Source organism: Mesoplodon mirus (genome assembly GCF_964341445.2).
Source record: "Mesoplodon mirus genome assembly, chromosome: 17".
Taxonomy (NCBI): domain Eukaryota; kingdom Metazoa; phylum Chordata; class Mammalia; order Artiodactyla; family Ziphiidae; genus Mesoplodon; species Mesoplodon mirus.
The window spans coordinates 16,296,026-16,319,013 of record NC_138993.1 but is presented as its reverse complement, the minus strand read 5'-3'; the positions used below and the strand labels follow the sequence as shown (position 1 = coordinate 16,319,013).

Here is a 22,988-nt window from a genome sequence, read left to right as displayed (position 1 = left end):
TGATGGGTTTCAAAGCTTGTGACTAGGTTTTGGGATGAGGGCGTAGAGTATGGAGGCAGAGAGATTAAGGACAAAAAGAGGAGACGGAACAAACTGCTTCCTTCCAACTCCCTCTAGGGTTCATACCCCAAAATGTAGTAAAGGTCAAGCAAGAGTCTAAAGGATTATTACCTCATGAGCAACCTGTGAAATGCAAATAAGAACTTTCTGATAAGGAAAGTGGCCAAATATTGGACTAGATTGAGTCCCTTTCCTAAATATTCTTGTTAAGCATTAACTTTTATCTGAATGACTTGTAGTCCCCCTCCTGTTAATCTCAGAATCTAAACATATATAATTTAAAACCAGACAGTATATTCTGGATTTTGTGTATCTCTTGTTGAATTTAGCAATGTGACTGCAGCTAATTACCTTAACAATTCCATTTACTAAATGATATCCTGCTTAAAGGTATTTTGTAGAGGTGAAAAAATGTTTAAAGAATTGCATATGAAAATACTATTTAACACTACATTAAATGCTTTTTTTTCTTGACAGCACTTGTCTTCAGTATTGGGAGAGTTTCAAATCCCCTAAACTGAATTAACAGATCTCAAGCATGTTCTCCACTTTCATCTATGCTTTTCTTCATAAAAAGTTACAATTTAATTTTGCTATACCCTTGATTTGAAAAATGTTCTGCTAAAGTATAAAAAGATAAGGGTATGTGATTTTCAAATATTATGAACCTAAAAATACTTCAATTTTACCATAATTTTATAAATTTATTTCACCCTCTCTTTATCTAAATGTATTTTAGCGTTCTTTTCTACTGGTTATCCCAAAAGCACTACAAGGCACAGCAGTGATCTATGAATGGTAAGTGAGTCAGGTCACAGGGTCACGTCCTCAGTAAGGACACGTGAGGCCATGTTGGACTGAGGGTGGACAGTGAATAGTGTTCAGTTTTCCTTATCCTGGATAACTTAGGGAGAATGCAAAATGAGCAAAGTCATTTTAAACATGTTTCCTTTCCATTTAGCTTCTAAATAAAATGGAGAGTTGAAGTGTAATAGCAGAGCAGAACAAAGAGATCCCTGTTGAAACCCCAGTCTGTTGTGAGACTTCTGTAAGTATGGCATCAAGCTGCTAAATGCTAGACATTTCAGAGTATGTGGTATACCCCAAACTTACAACTCCCTAACTGACGGCTTCACCTTAGTGCCATCCACAATCCTAGTGAGAAAGGAAAAGGGGTTGAAGGAAAGTAAGTAAGGAAACCAATAAAGTCCAAAGGCGTCTGCTTTTTAAACAGCTTTAAAGAGTCTGCCTATCCGCCACAGATACCATCATTTCCATTATCGAGGCAGAAACGGAGCATGTTGGAGTGGCCAACAAAATCTAAGAACATAGAGTAAAAAGACAATGCAGATTATGTAACATGTAATTACAGTTAGGTTTAACAAATGTGAACTTCAAGTGGTGTATTTTTTCCAATGCTAAAAAGCAAGGCCTTTAAAATTCCATTATCTTAAGATGGTTTTAAATGATTACTTTAAATGTGATTATTTCCTAAACCACACAAGAGTAAAATAGAGCATTTATTGATGGAATAACAAAAGTGCTTTTCTTAAATATTCTTCAAAATACATTTGTACAACTTACAATAATATATCCAAAATAACTGTATATACAAAACATTGCCTAGTTTTAATGTATGTGCTTTTTTCCCCAAAAATTACAAAGTAACTTCTTTTTTATTTTTTTGGCAAAGTTCAACCTTAACAGAGGTGACAATTTTAAAGGTTGGTTTAAGAAAATAGAACCTGAGGGAAATTGACACGCAAGAGTCAATGACAAGCAAGAGATCTGGAGGAATATTTTTAGTTTGTTAAATAAAAATGTTTTTTAGAGTGATACTTTTCACATTACAAAAATAAACCAAAATGAAGAAAAGGTCACTGTAAAATGATGGAAAAAGGATCTGTAGACTTGCTCTTAGTATTTCAAAAAGCCAACAATGCATGTCAAAAAATGAATGCAAGATCACAACAGTCTTGTATTTACTTTGTATTTGGAGAAGGTAGTGAAATAAGTGGCCACATTCTGTTTTCTTTTAATTGCTATTAATATGGTTGATCTGATTGGCTCTTCGATGAATTTCATCCAAGAAGTTCTCCAGTTGTTCTATTAGCATTCTTTTTTTAAACCTGTATAAAAAAATAAGTAATAGCACTCTCAATTTCTTTTTAACAAATAGTTATATATCAGTATAATTTTTCTTAAAAGAGAGAAACTGCCTTGGAAAGATTTTTCAAAGTGAGATGAAAATGAAAAATCAACAACTTTATGATATATAAAATCTCTTGGAAGATTAGCAAATTATTTTATCAGTAGAGTATTATAGTTTGTTCCTAAAACAAATAATCCAGGCCTAAGTACAATGGGAAAGAGGTTGTTTCTTCCACAATCAAAAAGAAAAAGGGGAGGGGAAAAACCCTAATAAATACAAGGGTTATAAATATTCCAGCAATATGGGCTCCCAAAGCAATGACTCCAATAGCTTCTTATGCTCTTTGAACATTGAATGTTGAATGGAATATGAATAAAATATGAATATAATTCCCCACAAAATGGAAGAAGAAATGAAATTTGGGCAATTGCATTTAAACTGTGGTGTTCTACTATTACAATTTGAAAACTAGCAAATCAAGGACAATTAGACATCTGTAGTATAGGATATAGCAAACAAAGTTCAAGTGGCAATTTTTAAATTTTTGCGGTAATAAATATAGTAGACTAAAATTGCTTTTGTCTGCCTAAGTTAATACTGCCGATGCTTTTCAGAATATCCCAAAACACTGCCCAATCTATACCTACTTCCTCTTTACTTGTAAACTAATATGACTACCGACCATAATACTACACAACTCTCTAAAAGGTGGCAGAAGTAGAATGCAGGCACCCGGAATATAGCTAAATCGATGATGAAGTCTGAGTTGACAGAATGTTACATAAAGAGCAGAATGGGTTAAATACTCCATATCAATAATATGAAAAGTTATGGCCTTATCTTGAAACTTCAAAGTAACCTATGCTCTAGCCACTCATAGAAAAAAAAAAAAAGAATTAACAGCTTTATCTAAAAAAACCTTTACATGTAGGATGGAAGAAACTGGGGGACTAATTAAAGGGTGGGTATCTTGGAAGGTCAGATGAGACAAACGCTAAGTTTTCTTACATTACTCAAATTCTAGAAGTCTTGAAGAAGAAACAATAAAATGCTTTTTTACTCACTAAACTCATACAACTATGCTTTCCAGTTAATTGCACTTCATAGTTACCATTTATAATCTTGATCCACATTCCTTGTACTAAAGTACATAATCCTGGGCTACTGAGGCAATCAGAATAAGGCCCATTTGTCCAGCTCTGGTCCCCTTAATTACATGTTTTCCCATATACAAGTGAACTGCATTCAAATATTGCCTTTCAAGGGCATTCAAATATTGCCCTTTATCACTAATATTAACTGTGGTTCAAATATACAAAGGAGAAAAATTAAAGACTATAACATATAAAGACACCAAAAAGCCACAGAGTAGGATAAATGAGAATTATGCAAGAATCTGTAAGAGAGAAAGGGTCCATGATTTCTGAAGAATTTCTGTGTAGCTATTTTTTAAGTGAACTTCTTTCAATAAACTGAAAAAAAGAGAGAAGCACTTATATACAAAGGGGTGTGTCATATACATGCATAACAACACAAGTATAAAATAGATACTGTTAAAATACCAACTATAGAAAACTGGGGACTCACTGCATCATATCATAATGTACAACAGATTATTTACCTTGATGCTTCTTTAATGACATTTTGTAAAAATATTAGTCTTGTTTGTAAACTGCCTTGCACATGCTTCAGTAAAGTGAAGATCTTTTCATATTCTTAAAACAAGAGAAGCAAAAAGAAAAATTAAATGGCTTTAATTTGCACTCTTATTCAATATTTTTCTATTACAGCTTACTACATCAAGATATACTAAGACAAAACCAAAACTAGTCTACATAAAATTTTCACTGCTCATTAGAGATTTTATAATACACATATTTCATCATACATCAACAAAGATAAAATAGCTTTTCAAACACTGCTTTTTTTTGGGTAAAAGTTCTCAGTAGGGTATCAAATATAAAGCTTAGAAGGATGAGTAAACAGCTTTTTGGTAGTGCCACAGAAAAATAAGAAGTGGCCTTTACAAAAATCCATCCTTATGACAAATGCTAAATTACAGCTAACCCGGGGAGTGGATAAAATAGAGAGGGGGGGGGAGTTAAGAGTGCTGTCTCACAGGAATAAAGACGCAGATGTAGAGAATGGACTTGAGGACACTGGGAGTGGGGAGGGTAAGCTGGGACGAAGTGAGAGAGCAGCATGGACATATATACACTACCAAATGTAAAACAGATAGCTAGTGGGAAGCAGCTGCATAGCACAGGGAGATCAGCTCGGTGCTTTGTGACCACCTAGAGGGGTGGGATAGGGAGGGTGGGAGGGAGAAGCAAGAGGGAGGAGATATGGGGATGTATGCATATGTATAGCTGATTCACTTTGTTATACAGCAGAAACTAACATACCATTGTAAAGCAATTATACTCCAATAAAGATGTTTAAAAAAAAAAAAGAATATACACGTCGTAATTGGTGGAAAAAAAAAGAATGCTGCCTCAGTTTCAAGTTTTCACATAAAACTCTGCCAAGGACTATAAGCTCCTAAATGGCCAGTACTGAGTCTTACCCACTTCTGGACCACCCATGGGCCACCGCACCATCATAGCAGGTAATCTGCCAACATCTTTGGAATGAATGTCAATAATATTGAAACTTTATCACACAAAGTTCTTCTGTACTCATATAATAGATAGCTTTCATAATTTTAGTTTTTTGGCCTAAACACATCCCTGATCACTATTATAGTTTAAATCTTAAAAGTTAAGATGGTAGGTAGGTACTATGCCTAGAACTTTACAGATACGAAGTCATTTAATAGTCACTACATCTGTCTGGGTTTGCTGTTACCTTAAAATTCCAGTTGCTGGTTGACGGAATGCTCAAAACTATGGGTTCCTGTCATGGTAGGAACCATGCGTATCTGTGAGTTCCTGCTCTGCTCTCAGTCCCTCCTACTTACCACACCTAACACAGTACTTTGGATATAGCAGATACTCAGTAAGTGTTTGTTGGCTGAATAAAGAACCAAATCTTATATAGCTCATATGTTGTTTAAGAGTGATCTAAAATCAGATCTATGCTTAGTTTATTTGACTTTTTTTGGGTTTTTTTGAGCACAAACAGAAATCAAATCTGATGTTTGTCTCTAATTATACGTACTTCTTCCTGGCTTTCGGATCTCTTTTATTATTTGTGCTTTTAGTTCAGTGTTGACCTCTTCATGGCTTCTGCAATGCATCAATTTCTTCCCTTTGTTGAGTGAAGATGCTGGTAGATTCTCTTCAGGACATCGTTCTTTATCTCTTGGCTCCTCGTGATTTTCTAAAAATCCACCAACAGTGAGGTCATTAGTTCCTAAGTGGTCATGGCCAAGAGCCTCTGTATGATTGGTTGGTCGTTCCAGTAAATTGGCTGGAGAAGAAGATGCTGAAAATTCACTTTCCATAGCATTTGGTGTAATATCTGATGAAAGTTGGTCTGCAACGTGATTTTCAACCACATCATCTATTGTTGAATCATTAGTGGCTTCTGAAACTAAAAATAAAAATAAGAAAAAAAAATGATGAGAGCCAATTTCAAAGCACACAGTAAAGAAAACTTCAAAGAAACAATATTACAGCAAATCACAACTGATCTCCCTGACTGATGCAAATTAACAATTTGATATGGTTTTTAAGCTTTGCCAAATATATGGTATATTTCAATGTGAAACATTCACAATATTTTAAAAACATGTATAATTTTTGCCCTTAGGAAAAATAATAAAAGCCAGTTTCAAACAACTTTTAGTTCTCTGCTTTATTCTATGGCAATTTTATTGAATAAGTAGGTTTTTAATGCTTTAGGGAAATATATGTGATCAAGATTATCATGGTTATCCTTTTATTAGAGAGTACTAGTTCACTCCAACTTACCTCTACCTTGTAAGTTATTACCGTTTAGAGGCAAAAGTGAACACAGGGAGTTTAAGCTGATCAATATTCTGCAGCAACATACCACCAAACTTCCACAGCGCCCCCTTTTCTTATAACCATCCATATAGTCTTCGTTACTCGAGCAGTGAAGAATAGCTGGTGCCCACTTTAGTTCACTAGACTACTAGACTTAAAAGCTTGCAAGCTTACTACTTAATATTAGATTATTGTACTTGCTCCTCACAGAAAGCAGCTAAATTCTAAGTTCTCTGATTGCTCACCAAACCACCAGGACGCCAGCTGAATTCATCTCTTTACTGTTGAACATGTAAACTCATCCCCACAAAAATTCCCTGAACTTCTGACTCCCTCCCTCCTAAATTCTATTCCATGATATGCAAACTTTACTGAATATTCTCTAGAGTAACTCCTGCTTTAATCGAAACCCAACTCTCCTGCAAAGAAACTGCTGTCTCTCAAACGCTCTCTGTGGACTTAAAATAAGGATGTGGGGCTTCCCTGCTGGCTCAGTGGTTAAGAATCCGCCTGCCAATGCAGGGGACACGGGTTCGAGCCCTGGTCCGGGAAGATCCCACATGCCACACAGCAACTAAGCCTGTGCGCCACAACTACTGAGCCTGTGCTCTAGAGCCCGCGAGCCACAACTACTGAGCCCATGTGCCACAACTACTGAAGCCCACGTGCCTAGAGCCCGTGCTCTGAAACAAAGAGAAGCCACCGCAATGAGAAGCCCGTGCACCACAACGAAGAGTAGCCCCCGCTCGCCGCAACTAGAGAAAGCCTGTGTGCAGCAACAGAGACCCAACGCAGCCAAAAATAAAATAAAATAAAATAAATAAATGTATAAAAATAAACAAATAAATAAGGATGTGGAGTCACTAATCTCTTCACCTTCCAATGCCACTTCAAGAACATTTCTCCATGCACTCTCGAAAAATTCTTGCTCTTCTGAGATTTAATTATCCCACTCAACTCATCCTCTCTCTCCTCATCACTATCTTTACTGACCTCCAGAGCACACCCGTGGTCGCAGATGTCTCTGGCACCCGGTTCACAGACTTCCTTCCACCCCATGTCCCTTGGGACATCATTCTAGGTCCTTACTACTCACAGTGCGGTTTGTGGACAAGCAGCATTAGTACCATCAGAGAGCTTGCCAGAAATGCCCATCTTGAGCCCGATCCCAAACAATGTATTAGAATCTGTAGTTTAGCTAACCACTCCCCCAACCCCCGCCTGGTTTCACATACACATTAAGGTTTGAGAAACGCGGTAGTATGTGACATCCATGTCTAAGGACATCGCCTCCTAAGAACCTGGCCTCCCAATTCCTCAATTTCTCATCTCCAAGGAACTTTTCCACCCACCCATTTGCTTCTCAAGTGAAACACAAATTCAGGGATGGAGGCATGTATAACCCTCATCTTTGCAGTATTCCTACTATTGCTCTTGAACTCTGCCAGACTTTCACTCTAGCAATTCCTCTACGTTCTCCCTTATATTAATCAGATTCCTTCTAGATATCCACTTTCTTATCTAACTTATATCCCCAAATGTATCACTTTTTAAGTGTCCTAAATTCTCTCATTCTATTGTCCTCCCATGATACCTGCCAAGCAAAAATCCCAAATTTGATGATGCAATCTATCTTCTTGCTGCAGACTCACATGTGGAATGATGAGCAGGCACTACTGGAGAAACATGACACAGCTCTACAGAGTGGTCACAGTCACCACCTGTACCTGGATCTTAGCACTGCCTAGCAGTCTTATTATAACCTTTTCTCCCTCTACCACAAAAAAAAATCATTCAAACCTTCTCCACTGTCTTAACATCTCTGACTTTCCCAATGTCTCTTTCCTCTCAGTGTACACATCACCTCCAACTTCACAGAGGAAAGCAAAAGCAGAAAGAAGGTGAACTTCCTCGACTTCCCACCGTTAAACTTGTGCCCACCACACCCATTCGGCTTTAATGGAAGAAGCATTCTTCATGTGGGCTCTGGACCATTCATTCCCTTTTGCCTTCTCAGTGATTTTGTGATTATACTTTCTCTCATCTTCATTTTCAGCTTTTCCCTCTCTATTGGCTCCATCACACCAGCATTTAAATATATTCAACTCTGTCATCTTAAAGACCTACAGAACTATTCCAATCCTCTCAAATGATTTGTTTAAGAAGTATCTGAGACCACCAACCACTCAATTCTCTTTCCATTTAACTTCCATAACACTAAATTATTCCCTATTTTCTCCTCTTTCTTGGATTCTTCCTTTCTTCTCAATCTCCTTTTCTGAACCTTATTTCTCCTCTTAACTTTGGTACTTTCAAAGTTCTGCTCTAGGCTTTTTCTTCCGTTTCCCTTGGTTACTCCAATGGGGCTTAAGGCTGCCTCCCATACCTATCTCTCTAGCCCAGTCCTCTTCTCGTAAGTTCCAAACTCAATGATCCATCTTCTAACTTAGGAAATCCACTTGGCTATCTAACAGACACTTCTAAACTAAACTCAATTCAACCTCTCTTCTTCCACTCCACCCCTGACACACTGAAATACCCAGGGTCTCTCAACTCCTCCCTTGCCCTGTCTCCATCATCCAGCCAGTCATCACCAAGTCCTTTGCTGATATATCCAAGTATTTCTCCAATACAGGTTCTTCTCACAACCACACTCCCAGGTAACCATTAGCTCTTCTCTGTGTTGCCTAACTGGTTTCTGTGCAACCGTAACAATTATTTAACAACATCAAATACCCAGTCACTGTCCACAATCTCCAATTACCTTATATAGTTTCTGCTTGTGGAAAGTTTGATTTTCTTTGATTCAGAGTCCAAATCAGACCTGGACGTTGCAATTGATTTACATGTCTTAACTATCTTTTAATCTATAAAAATCCTTCTGTACCTCTTTTTTTCTATGCATTTTTTTTCTGAAAAAATACACACACACACACACACCAGATTCTTTGTCCTATAGAGTTTCCCACAATCTGGATTTTTCTAATTTTATCCCTGTTTTGTTATTTAACATGTTTCTCTGTCCCTTATATTTCCTAAAAATTGGTAGTTAGACAGAGAGGCTTGGTCAGATTGATGTTCAGGGGTTTTTTTGGCGGGGGGGCGGGGGGGCAGGACTACCTCAAAAGTAGTACTGTGTAATTCCATCAGGAGGTATCATACTTGGTTTCTCTCCAGTTAAGATGTCATTAGCCATGAATGATCACTACCTATAATTAATGAATCCATTAATTAAGGGTTCCCTACATCAATTCTCATTCTCCCCTAATAATATTCCACATAGTAAAGTCAGCCTGGTCTTTATAAAATGCTAATCAGATCAGATCACTACCTCTTTAAAACCTTTCAATGGATTCTCATTGTCCTTCGAATAAAGTCTAAAATCTTTATGATGGCTTCCAAGACCCTCCATGATCTAGACTCTGCATGTTTATTTTTCAGTTCTCACTTTGCCTCATTCCCAACAACGCTTGCTATAACCAGCATTCTTTCAGTTCCCTTAATGCCCTGCTCTTTACTGTATGCATCTGCACATACTCTTCTTAGACTACTACTGAGGCATAGGCAAATGCATAGCTTTAGTTTACTAATTCCCATTCATCCTTCAAGTACTGGCGTAAACAGAACTTCCTCAGTAAAGTGCCTTGACCCCACGGACTAAGTTAAATCCTCTTGCCAAATACTTCCACAACACACTTGACTTCCCTTTTGTAACATTCATCACACTTCTAATGAAATGTTCAATGACTTTCTTTCCTCACTCATTATAAATAAAGGCAGAGATCACTATTGTCTTGTTCACTGCTATACCTCAACGCCTAGCAATGTCTAAATTAGCATATCATTTAAGAATTAGTTGTTGAATTAAACTGAAGTTGAAAACCATCTTTCTGTGGGTGTTGATAATGCCCCTTTAAAAACTGTTATTTTTAAATACTTAAGATTTGCAAATGATATTTCAAATCATGATAGCTATTAAGCATAATGAATATATGAAATGTTCAATAAATGTTCACTAAAAAGACAAAAATGATTACATGCTAATTTAGAGTAAACAAATATCTTCTCTAGACACTCTTGGACCTTATCAATTGTTTCTATAATATATTACAAAAATCTTTCCCATGAAGAACCAAAGAGCAGCAAATAACATTTAAAGAAAAACCTTACTTTTATGAAGAGGAAGGGGTTTAAGAAGATCTGGCTGTGCTTGAGTCATAGCTACAGGTGGTCCTTTTCCTCCAATATGATTGTTCACAACTGGATTCTGTTGTCTGCCTCTTAGTAGTGGAGACATACAGCGACGTCTTTTAGGGATACCTTGCATATTTGGTTCTCCAGGTCGTTTATGTTTATTTTGAGGTCCAGCCACAAATTCATCTGCCTCATCTATCATCATACCCTATAACAAAAAAGAATATAATTTCCCTAGCTTTACATACAGTTTTTAATTGCACAACTAATTCCAATTCCCAATAAAATAACTGTATTTTAACTGTTGACATTTATTAGGTATTCTACCAAGAAAATATAGCTTCAGCTTTCTTTAGTTAAATTAAGAACTGCTCCTCTCCACAGTGCCTAGTGTAAATAAATTATATCATGGAACATTTCAAATTTACCTTTTTATCCAGCTTAAAGGGGTTGCCAAATGTATGCAGCCTTCGAGGCTGATCAGGATCAAGTTCTCTTAGTGGAGAAGGTACTTGCTTGAGGTATTCCTGATAATTCCCCATTTGTGCTATAGGAACACTGTGCACTTGATCTTTTCAAACAGAATAGAGCAAAAACAAAAGTTAACCTCACTAAAACTACCTTCCAACTAGTTATCAAATAATGTCTTCTTATGTATGAATGCTCTCTGGTTTATTCTAGTCAATCTTTCCTTACCACATATTCTAAATTATTTTGTGACCATTATAAATATTGTGACATAAAATCTTGAGATTTTTTTAAAATAAAATTTTAAATACTTGATTTTATCTTCTAAACAAAGCAAAAATATTGCAGTTAATTTCAGTGTATAGAATAAGCATATGTGTAACCTTTCTATGAAAAGGAAATGTCTCTTCTACTCTATTCCAAATAAGCAGAATTTATAGAAAAGAGATATCACATAGATGACCCTGTTTATATAAAACTATCGTTGAAATGCTTACATGAGAGTTGGCAAAGGGTTAAGCTCTCATCTGACTTGATTTGTAGTAGGTGCCATGGGTACAGTTGAAGACAATACCAGAACAGGACATGTATTGGCCACATCCAGAGTTACACTAGTTCAACTACCAGATACTAGTAGATCACAAGAAAATGATATGGTCTGTGCATGTACCTGTATATGTGAATGTACGAAGAAAGCTAAAAAGGTCATTACCTCTGGGGAATAGAATTTGGGGCAACAGTGATGGTAGGAAGAAGTGTAGAGAATCAGGGATGACTCACTTTTTACTTCATTCAATGAGAATGTAATACTACTGTTATAATTCTTTAAAAGTTACAATAACACTCTATGTATTTCCAATATAAAGAAATAAGTTTGCTGAAGAAATACCAACATTAAAACCATGATCTAACCTTCATCCTGTCCTTTAAGAAATCTGCGGGTGCTCTTCAAAAGATTAGATCTCATTCTTGTTAAGTGATCCAAAAGATTCCGTCTTGGTATGTCATACGCATTTCTAAATGTCTGTGGCTTCAAATCCTGTTAAAAAAGATTTAAAGACAAGATTTATTTTCAAACATAGAATTAAGAGACTGAAATCTCTAGCCTGCAGCATAGCTTTGAAAATAAGATACACAAGTTAACTAACTAGCTTAAAAAAATAAAGAGATATGATGCAATCTTACTGTACTGTTTTAATAACCAAAAGATAAAAATTTGGTAGTGAGGCTCAACCAAATAATCTCAAGCTCATATCTGTCCAAGATTTTATTACATATTCTGGCTAAGAGAAGTAAATAAAAGCTTTGATGTATAATTTACATACCATAAAACTACCCATTTTACATAAACAGTTTGATGAGTGTTCATAAATGTATAGTTGTGAAACCATGACTACGATCCAGTTTTAGAACATCTCCATCATCCCAGAAAGTTCCTTGTGCCCATTTGTAGTCAATCTCTATTCCTATCCCCAAGCAACCACTAATCTACTCTCCTTCTCTCTACATTCCATTTTACAAACGGAATCTTGCAATATGCAATCTTTTCTATCTGGCTTCTTTCACTGAGCATGTTTTTGAGATTCAACCATGTTGTTCGTGTACTGGTGTCTATTCCTTTTTACTGTCTTTTCCTTTTTACATGGATATACCATATCTCTATCCATTCACCAGTTGATGAACACTTGGACTATTTGCAGTTTGGGGCTGTTACTAATGCTGCTATGAATATCTGCATACAAAGCCTTTATATACACATATTTTCATTTATCTCGGTAGACCTACCAGCAGAACTGTTGGTATATAGCAATATTTACCTTTCCTAAGAAACTGCAATCTATTTTCCATCAATAATGTATAAGAGTTCCAGTTGTTCTACAACCTTACCAACACTTCATATTTTTCAGTCTTAAATTTTAGCCATTCTAGTGGGCATATAGTGGGATCTCATTATGGTTTTAATTTGCATTTCCCCAGTGGCTAATAATGTTGAACATCTTTTTATGTGCCTGTTCAAGTTTGTATATGAGCTGTCTGTTCAAATATTTAGTCTATTTTTTTTATTGGATGTTTGTCTTTTTATTATTGAGTTCTATGAGTTCTTTATATATTTTGAAACAAGTTCTTTATTCAATACATGCTTTTCTCCCAGACTACAGCTTGCCTGGAAGAAACATCAAAGTTTCTTCTGAAGACAAAAATTTCAATTTTAATGAAGTTCTACTTATCAAGTTTGTGTGTGTGTGTGCTTTGTGTGTTGTATTTTAGAAATCTTCATTGACCCATAATCCAACATCTTAAAAATTTCTTCCTGTTCTGTTGTAGAAGTTTATAGTTTCAGTTCTTACATGTATGACTATGATCACTTCAAGTAATGTGAGGTAAGGGTCAAGTTCATTATTTTGCATATGGATAGCCAAGTGTTCCCACGCTATTTGTTGAAATGACTGTCTCCTAACCCACTGAATTATTTTGGCACCTTTGTTAAAAATTAATTGACTCTACGTGTGACGGCCTACTTCTGTTCTACTGATCTATATATTTTTCCTTATGCCAACAACACAACATGTTGATCGCTATAGCTTTACAGTAACTTTTAAGATTAGATAGTGCAAATCTTCCAGCTTTATTCTTTTCCAAAATTGTTTTAGCTACTCTAGGACCTTTACACTTCCATATAAGTTTTAGAATCAGCCTGTCTGTTTCTACGAAGAGACTACTGGGATGAAGATCTTTTTAATGAGTATTCACAAAGCACTTCAGGATCATGCTGTGTACCCAAGGTCAGCAGTATAAAAGTAGCAAACTACAGTGAACTCTACCATTAGCTATGTAACTTTAGGCAATCTCTAAGCCTGTTTTCTCGTCTATAAAATGAATGGGATGGTTTGCTCTTTGCAGTCCATCCATTCATCCACTCACCATGTACAGTGTTTAACTCTAAAATCTAATGATTCAATAGTAATATAATTGATCATTATTCTGCGGAGGTACAGAAGTTCGGACAAACTGAGTATCAGTTAACAGAAAACTTGCCATATTCAACAATATAACAGACTATAACTATATCAGTACTAAATTCACATAACCATTACCTTATTGAGCAAAGCAACTTGGAACCCAGTGTATTCTTTCATATTAAGGTCTAGCAGTCTGTGAGGAACATCCTCTGAAATTCCCTGGAGCAGCTGTTGGAAATCTTTCCTATAAGCCATTGATAAACCATGTGATCTGCTTCGGACTTTAATTCCAGTTTCCGGTACTACTTTTTTGCCTACAGAACCGATGACTCGATCAGATTCTATTTTCGCCTAAAGCAAAAAAAACCCAAAAGTTGTCTTGACATAATCTGAAGTGGTAAATTAAATGCTAATCATTTTGGTCTTCCATAAATTAAGTTTTTATTATATTTAAAAAGTACATAAGAAATTTAAAACTCTACTTAAGTAGAGAAGTTTATGACAAGTCCTTGGTAAACTGAACACAGTTTAAACAATAATGTCTTATGATTTTAAATCATCACAATTCTTACCTTTTGGAGCAGGGTTCACAAACACAACTTCAATTTATTTTATTTATTAAATACCCACTACACCTAAACCATGAAATGTAAATGTACCCTAAATAAAAATATATATTTCCAATTCAGAGGTGAAATAAAATTAGAAAAAAAATCTCATCAACATTTACTTAAAGACATTATTACTAGCACATAACTAAATGTTCCTAGATATGGCAAACACTGATGGAGTTTTTCACTGGAAAGCAAAATAGCAATATTTTGACTCTTTCCAACCTACATTTCAATTAGCACTTGAAGTAGAGATGGCAGAAGTAATGGAAAAATTTTGTTTTATACAATTTTAATAACTTGGCAGTCAAAGTGTATACTGCTTGACTACTATAGTATCTATTAACGTGATTTATGCCCAAAATGAAAAAATTCAGTATTTTTACAAATATTTCAAAAGAAACTCCCATTTTGAAAGAAAAAGCTATAGGTTTAAAACATAAAGCAAAAGAAACTGACTTTTTTATCTAAGAAAAACAACTTTCTAACATAAATTTCCCGAAAGAAAACAAAGAATGTTCACATACAGGAAGGCTAGGACCACATTAATAAAAGCTATTTTCACAAACTAGGAATTACTACTTGAAATTATCATTTCAAAACACAGCATACCATTTACTTGAGACAGAATTATGTTAATATATGATATACGTGGTTTTAAAATATAATACATTAATATGATGGAATTCTATTACAATCATCAAGAACTAACATCTGGCCTATTGACCACCTTAGCCAAAACCATTCAAAGTACTTAATGGCTCTATTTCTTAACATTACCTGCTGACTCAATTTTTTGAGGTATGAAATGACACTGTAACTAAGTCCATATTCCATACTGTCTGCTATTAGGTTAGGTGCTCCCATCATTCTAACAGCTTTCTTCAAAGGCTACAGGAAAAAAGAAAATACCACTCAATCCCGAGCTTATCAAAAACTTATAGCTATATGTATTGTCAATTTTGAAAATTTCGCCTCCCAAAATGTCTCCTTTTCTTCAATAAGAGTCACATAATCATATTTGTACTTCATTAAAATGTTTGTCAGTGGTATGAAAGGCAGTTTGAAATACTAAACAAGAATTAGAGGCTATAATAACAACACCCAGAGCAAGAAAGGGTGAAGTCCTGGACTTCTTAGCATCATTGGAGACACTAAGTTTGGAAGAAGAGGGCAGGAGACACATTGCAGAGGTTGATTTGATAGAACTTGGGTAGTAAGTAGAAAGAGGAGTCAAGGAAAATAGAAGATTTCTGCCTTGGGTAACTGGAAGGGTTGTGGCTCGACCCCTCACTAGCTTTGAGACCCTGTACCAGGTAATATAACCCCTCTGTGCCTTAAGTTTCTCATTTGTAAAATGATAATAGTAGTATCTACCTCATAGGGTTGTCATGGGATTAAATGAATTAATGCATGTAAATACATCTGGCACACAGTAAGCATTCAGTAGGTATTAATCATTACTACTATTATCATTAGCTGAGCTGAAAAAACAGAAACAAGCTCTGAAGGAAAAATGAGGAGGCAAAAATCATCTAATATTTACTGTGGATGTGATATAGTGATTTTCAATTGTAAGGACTAATTGAGAGCCACTTTGTGCAAGGAAAAATATCACTAGCAGGACTGTCTAGCCCATGTGAATGGGACAGAGTCAGAAAAGGATGATAACCACCCAATGACATATTAGAAAGTGTATAAAAGCACTGGTGTCAAACTGGAATCAAATCCCAGATCTGATACTTAATATTCATGTGGCTTTGGCTAAATCCCAATTGCTATGAAACATAGGAGTCAAACATATGCAACAGTTCATATTCAAGTGTTTCTTCCTTATCCCTCTCTTACATAGCAGGCACTATGTGCTAGACACACACAACTTTTCTCTTACAACTATAACATATGACTTTCAAAGCTCAAGAAATTAGTGTTCTTATTAGGGACCATTTAGAAAGATTAGTTACAGTCAAATACTGTAACATTCCTGCAGTAAAAGCAGAAGTAATGTTTTAAAATGCTTTTAGTGTACGTCTTTTTGTTAAGAAGCTACTTTTCACAAAATAAATAAAGTAATATATTTAATAATATATGCATTATTGGTCCTATCTATTATGATACACTAGGTTTTAAGTAATATTTCCGGAGATTTAGGGAATAATGCAACACAAACCTTTTTTTGTACCCTTAAAGGGAAATAATTATAAAACTGCAATTTAAAAAGGTAGTATAACAATTGAGGTTAAAAGCTTAAATTCTAAAGCCAGGCTGCCTGGGATTGAATTCCTGACCCCCAAATATTAGCTATGTAGCCTTGGATGAATTATTTAATCTTTTAGTGCCTCAGTTTCCTCATCTGTGAAATAAGAACAGTGATTTCTGCCTCATAGGGTTACCATATAAATTAAATGAGGTTAATACATGTAAAGTGCTTAGGATAGAACCAGGCCTGGGTAAGCATTATACATACATACATACATACATACATATATATACATATATATATATATATATATATGTATATATATATATTATCATCATCATCATCATTATTCTGAAAATCACTGAAACATTTCTTTCCCATTACATTTATATGGGTAATTTGTACACTCAATTTTCATGACATTTATTCTATAACAGCAATAAATAAAAGTTTTAATACCTACAGTAAACTATAAGCATGATATAAAATTTTATTAAAAGTTCTATTTTTAACAATAATATTCTTACCCCAAGATAGTAGGGAGGCATTGTCTTCAAATAACTTTCAAATGACTGTCTCCATTTCAATGTTGGTTTTGCCTTATGTACTTTAAACAAGTCATCTATAAATTTATAATGTGAACAAACTATCATCATTCATTGTTTTCACACATGAAAATCAAGTCAAATAAGTTTCATTTTTAAAGTCTACTTTCTTATTTATATAAGAGAGAGAGGAACATCTGACCTATATTTTTAACAAAATTAAAGGTGGCAAAATTTTTGGTTCTGGCATTTTTGAGTAGTAATACCACTTTAAAAATAAAAAGGTGTCAATTATGGTCTAAAATTAAACGTAATAATAAAGGTAGAATCAGAAAATACACAAGGAAAATCTAGATATGAAACAGATTTGAAGACAGAAACAAAGTATGCATGATGTTTTCTATAAAATACACCTACTAATATTTTGTCTGTAACCTTTAAATCTGATGCAGTTCCATGAAGGGAAAGATGTCTTCTCCAACAGTACCCCTCAAAAAATTATAGCCAAATGGTCCCCAGAAACCAACTTTAGGCTTATCATATTATTTTAGAACAAATTCATCATTTAAAAAAATTTGCCAAATGAAAATTAGAAGTATAGATAAATCCTTAGAAAATACTCAGATCTTATAAATATGATATGCTTCTACAAAATGTCTAATTATTTACCGAATACAAAGCCTGCATTACTAATTCTAACTATGTAAGAAATCTAATTGCAAAAAACTTAGAGAATACTTAATTTAGAAACCTAAAATATAATATCTTCAATAGTTTGCAGAATCAAAGGTAGTTTGACACTGACTTTCAATTTATCAGAAACATGCACGGGTTGCTATAACACAACCTTATACAGCTTCAGTGTTTTAGAATTAAAAAAAAAAAACTTCATTAATTTCCAGAAGACAAGAAAACTTAGAAAGGGAGGGATGTTCCCAAAGTTTGTTTTTAGGAAAAATTTGTATGTATGCTAAGCCACAGAGAATGTGATGAGAATAACTTACCTAAAAGGGGAAGGAGGACTGGGTAATTGTAAGGCATCACAAATAAGTTGACACAGTTCAGTGCTGTACTGGCTTTCAAGTAACCAAAGGGATGGCCAAGTTCGCTATATTTTGCACTATTGCTCACATATACCTGTTAAAAAGGAGTAGTTAAAACTTCACCTTTAATAACCTTTACAGAATGTTATATAAACCACGGATTCAATTTAACTTTTTAAGAAACATCAAATTAAATTTTTAGAGATTCTGATACTGAGTGAAGTAAGTCAGACAGAAAGACAAATATCATATGATATTGCTTATATGTAGAATCTAAAAAAAGGCTACAAATGAACTTATCTACAAAACAGAAATAGAGTTACAGATGTAAAAAATAAAACTTATGGTGTGGGGAGTGGGGAGGGATAAATTGGGAGACTGGGATTGACACATACACACTGCTATATATAAAACAGATAATTAATAAGGACCTGCTGTATAGCACAGGGAACTCTACTCAGTACTCTGTAATGGTGTATATGGGAAAAGAATCTAAAAAAAGAGTGGATAGGGCTTCCCTGGTGGCGCAGTGGTTGGGAGTCCACCTGCCAATGCAGGGGACACAGGTTCGAGCCCTGGTCCGGGAAGATCCCACATGCCACAGAGCAACTGAGCCCATGTGCCACAGCTACTGAGCATGTGCTCTGGAGCCCGCGAGCCGCAACTACTGAGTCCGTGTGCCACAGCTACTGAAGCCCACACGCCTAGAGCCCGTGCTCCACAAGAAAGCCACCGCAATGAGAAGCCCGTGCACAGCAATGAAGAGTAGCCCCTCCTAACTGCAACTAGAGAAAACCTGTGCACAGCAACAAAGACCCAGTGCAGCAAAAAAAAAAAAAAAAAAAAAAAAAAGAGTGGATATATGTATATGTATAACTGATTCATTTTGCTGTACACCTGAAACTAACACAACATTGTAAATCAATTATACTCTCAATAAAAATTAAATAAATAAAATTTTAAATCACTATAGTCGTTCAGCTCACCTGCCAACAGGTTTGAGGAGATTTTCTTTCCAGGATAAATTGAGTCAGCGGTGAAGGTTCCAACTCATATTTGTCAAAAGGCAATTTGTCAATAACCATCGGTTCACAGTCTGTACAGGAAAACTTCACTACAGGATGAGATGTACGAGGTGGCTAGAGGGGAAAGTCTTATTATTACTCTTTCACAAAGTACCAGAAACAAACTCCTTTTTAGTATCCCTCACTACCAAAGTTTACTCAGTTTCTCAGTTTTGCTAGTGAGAATTTAATTTACTACCAAAAGCACCACTAAGCTGAAAGAAAATACTTAAAACTGTAATGCTTAAATTATATATATAATATTCACAAGAAAAAAAACACTTCAAAATCTATACAGAATTAAAATTTTTGTTAAGTCTTAAAATCAAATTTATCAGAAAAATTAAATGCAAAATTTTGGAATTAAATAAGTGTTCAGGGCTTCCTGGTGGCGCAGTGGTTGAGAGTCCGCCTGCCGATGCAGGGGACACGGGTTCGTGCCCCGGTGCGGGAGGATCCCGCATGCCGCGGAGCGGCTGGGCCCGTGAGCCATGGCCGCTGAGCCTGCGCGTCCAGAGCCTGTGCTCCGCAATGGGAGAGGTTACAACAGTGAGAGGCCCGCGTATCGCACAAAAAAAATAATAATAATAAGTGTTCATTAATTTTTATATATAAGAAACAACTAATTGGGCCTCCCTGGTGGCGCAGTGGTTGAGAGTCCGCCTGCCGATGCAGGGGTTACGGGTTCGTGCCCCGGTCTGGGAGGATCCCATATGCCGCGGAGCGGCTGGGCCCGTGAGCCACGGCCGCTGGGCCTGCGCGTCCGGAGCCTGCGCTCCGCAACGGGAGAGGCCACAACAGTGAGAGGCCCGCATACCGCAAAAAGAAAAAAAAAAAAAAAAAAAGAAAAGAAACAACTAATTTAATAGAAACCTTCCTAAGTCCTCAATTGTAGCAATTTAACTACGTGGCTTCCAAATTGATGACACACATTGATCAGTACAAATTTTTGAATATACAATATATTAGGGCATATATATTTATACTTATAAATTATTAATTTATAGGTACATAATAAAATATATATCGAAATAATATTAAAAATAGAAAAGAGTAAACATACATAGAAGTTCTAATGCGTCCCTTCCCTATTCCAGCAGACTGTATTGGTTACCCCTGTGTTAAATACACCCTACTTTGGAGGCCCTGTTGTAGAGCTGCAAAAACCACAATACTTTAAAGGAAAAAAAAAGCAAGTTACTCTATTTCCCCCTTAACAGTCTCCTTCCTAAAAATCTCACCAAGTGAAGATTAGTGAAGAAAATATGAGCTTGAAGAAATAATGTGAAATTTCATAGCTATAAAGGACTCCTTTTGGCCTCAGTTACTATCTACATATACCGGTGGCTCCCAAATCTACTGTATAGGGACCAGATTTCTCTCATTTCTCTTATCTATCCAACTACCTACTGTACATAACCTGAATTTTCTATAGGTCCCTCAAATATATTATTACCCAATTCATTATTTCACCCCCAAACCACAAAACCTGTTCTAAAAAACCTAGATGTTAGCCTTAATATCTCCCTCTTATCTTCCATACTTAACTGTCACAAAGAATTAGATTAAATGATACCACAAATTCTAAGCCACTTAGCAGAACACATAAACATGGCAGATGCTCACTACTTTAGTTACTGCCCTCTGTCAATGCTAAATTCTCATCTCTCTAAAAATTTACCTTCTATTTCTTACCACTCTAATTCATGCCTTCATCATTTCTCAGACTAGATTAGTACAACTGTTCATTTTTAATTAGTCTCCCTAATTAGTCAGCCCCCTCCAATCAATCCCATGGCCATGAAAGATAAATATAATCATGTAATTTTCCTAACTCAAATTATTGGGTAAAAATAGCAGCCAACCACCTAAAAATAGGGCCAGATTCTTTTCTTTTAATATTGTTTTACAAAGAGCCTTGACAATACGGTCCCCCCCACCATGTGCCTTTTAACCACCACACCATGTACACCCTGTGCTCCAGCCATACCAAAATGACTTGCAGTTGCCCAAACAGATCATTATCTTTCATGCCCCGGTGTTTCATACGTTATCACAAGCTGCTTTACTATTTTCCCCCCTGCATAATGCAAACAAACAAAGTTTTGAAGACTGAACTGGCAAGGCAAGTACCAACCTCTAAGAAACTTCTTCCCTGACACAGTCTCACCATGTACCCCAAACACATACCAGGCAGTTAGGCACCACCTCCTCTGGGCTCTGCTCTGCCCCCTATGATAGTTAGCACACTGTTGTCTATTATGTTTATATGACTGACCTTCCTATGGAATGGCAAGGTTCCCGAGGGGAAGTATTGTTTTGCTCCTGTACCTAGCATGTACCTGACATACAGCGTATTGAATGGGTCTGTGAAACTCATCTATTTTTTTGGATGACAATATTGAGATCCAAAAAGAAAGGGGGGGCATTTATTATTTCATTTAATCCCCAAAATAATCCTATGAGATAGGAGTTACTATCTCTATTTAACAGATGGGAAATTGAGGCTTAGAGAAGATGATTAACCAAAGACACATGGTTAATAACTGGTAGAGCCATGATTCAAATTCAGAACCAGTCTCTAATAAATCACATTTAATTTCAGTATCAATACTTCTTATATGAAATACTATTATTTATAAAAATTTCATTTCCCCTCAAATATCCTTCAGTTACTAAATTTTGCCAGTTCTTTCTAATATTCTCTCTCTCTTTTTTTATCATTCTCTCTTCCATCTCTTAATTCAAACTCTTATATTAAGTGAACCAAAGAAATAGCCCTCTAGGTAAATAGCTTACCTTCCAGTTCATGTAACAACCACCAGATTAATTTTCCTAAAGGAACACTGTTAAAAATGCCTTCAGTTCTATGAACCCTATTAAGAAAAGCTCAAATTCCTTAACCTTGCATGTAAAGTCATGAGCAATTTGGTTTATTTAATAGTGCTCTCCATGCCCTACATACATATTATGACTCACCTATCCTCACAGTTACTTTCCATTCCTCTAAGTTCACCTTGTTCTTTTTTACTTGCATACGTTTTTCCTCACACAGTTTCCTCCTCCAACTGAAATCCTACCGACACTTCAAAACCCTCTATGGCTTGTAACAGTTTGTAATAGACCACTGGAGCAATATTACTAGGTAATGCTTGTGACACTGGTTTTGGACCTCTTCTGATTAGGACGTAACAAGTACCATATGTACTGCTGTAGGTGTTAAATAAATATAATAGAGTGAATAACCGACAATATAATATTTCATATAAATATGATATCTGTTCCGTAAGAATTCTGAAAGGGCTCTAGAGGAGAAGGTAATATGAGCAGAGAAATTGAGAGCTTTTCTAAAGCCAGACTAAAAAACTATGATGGTTCAATCCAAAAAAGAAAGATACCTCACGGAAATGTATAAAAACTTAATTTCATGTACTACATTAAATCCCTAATGAATAAAGGAAATATCACTTTATAGACCTTGTAGAGAATAAAAGTAAAAATTATCCTAAAGAGTTGATATTGGTTTAAAGCATAAAAGGTTTCAAAAAGAGTTCAATTTAATTCATAAATGATAGCTGCATGAAACATTATTAAAGACTGCTTAATGATCTTTGAAATACAACTCATCTTCTAAAGGTAACATCAAAAGAACCACTGTCATATCCCATGGCGTCCTCAGTTACTACAAAAAACACTACTCTGAAAAAAGGGTATTAACAATATTTAATAGATATTTGTATA

The 22,988-nt window shown here is 35.6% G+C and overlaps 2 protein-coding genes across 2 annotated transcripts in view; one reads left to right on the top strand and one right to left on the bottom strand.

The window, feature by feature from the left end:
* SERPINE3 (serpin family E member 3) overlaps positions 1–1,863 on the top strand; it is a gene marked incomplete at its 5' end in the record, with an annotated part of 39,423 nt that extends 37,560 nt beyond the window's left edge. The window contains one exon of the mRNA XM_082602351.1: positions 538–1,863. Within this exon, the coding sequence (XP_082458477.1) occupies positions 538–581 (44 nt within the window). The 3' untranslated portion in view covers positions 582–1,863. The remainder of the gene's footprint in view (positions 1–537) is intronic.
* A 147-nt stretch (positions 1,864–2,010) lies between these two features.
* INTS6 (integrator complex subunit 6) overlaps positions 2,011–22,988 on the bottom strand; it is a 93,710-nt gene continuing 72,732 nt past the window's right edge. The window contains exons 8-18 of the mRNA XM_082602059.1: positions 19,170–19,322; positions 18,145–18,277; positions 17,123–17,217; positions 15,176–15,286; positions 13,920–14,135; positions 11,737–11,863; positions 10,785–10,927; positions 10,333–10,564; positions 5,372–5,746; positions 3,834–3,927; positions 2,011–2,189 (exon numbers count right to left, since the gene is read on the bottom strand). Of these exons, the coding sequence (XP_082458185.1) occupies positions 2,096–2,189; positions 3,834–3,927; positions 5,372–5,746; positions 10,333–10,564; positions 10,785–10,927; positions 11,737–11,863; positions 13,920–14,135; positions 15,176–15,286; positions 17,123–17,217; positions 18,145–18,277; positions 19,170–19,322 (1,773 nt within the window). The 3' untranslated portion in view covers positions 2,011–2,095. The remainder of the gene's footprint in view (positions 2,190–3,833; positions 3,928–5,371; positions 5,747–10,332; positions 10,565–10,784; positions 10,928–11,736; positions 11,864–13,919; positions 14,136–15,175; positions 15,287–17,122; positions 17,218–18,144; positions 18,278–19,169; positions 19,323–22,988) is intronic.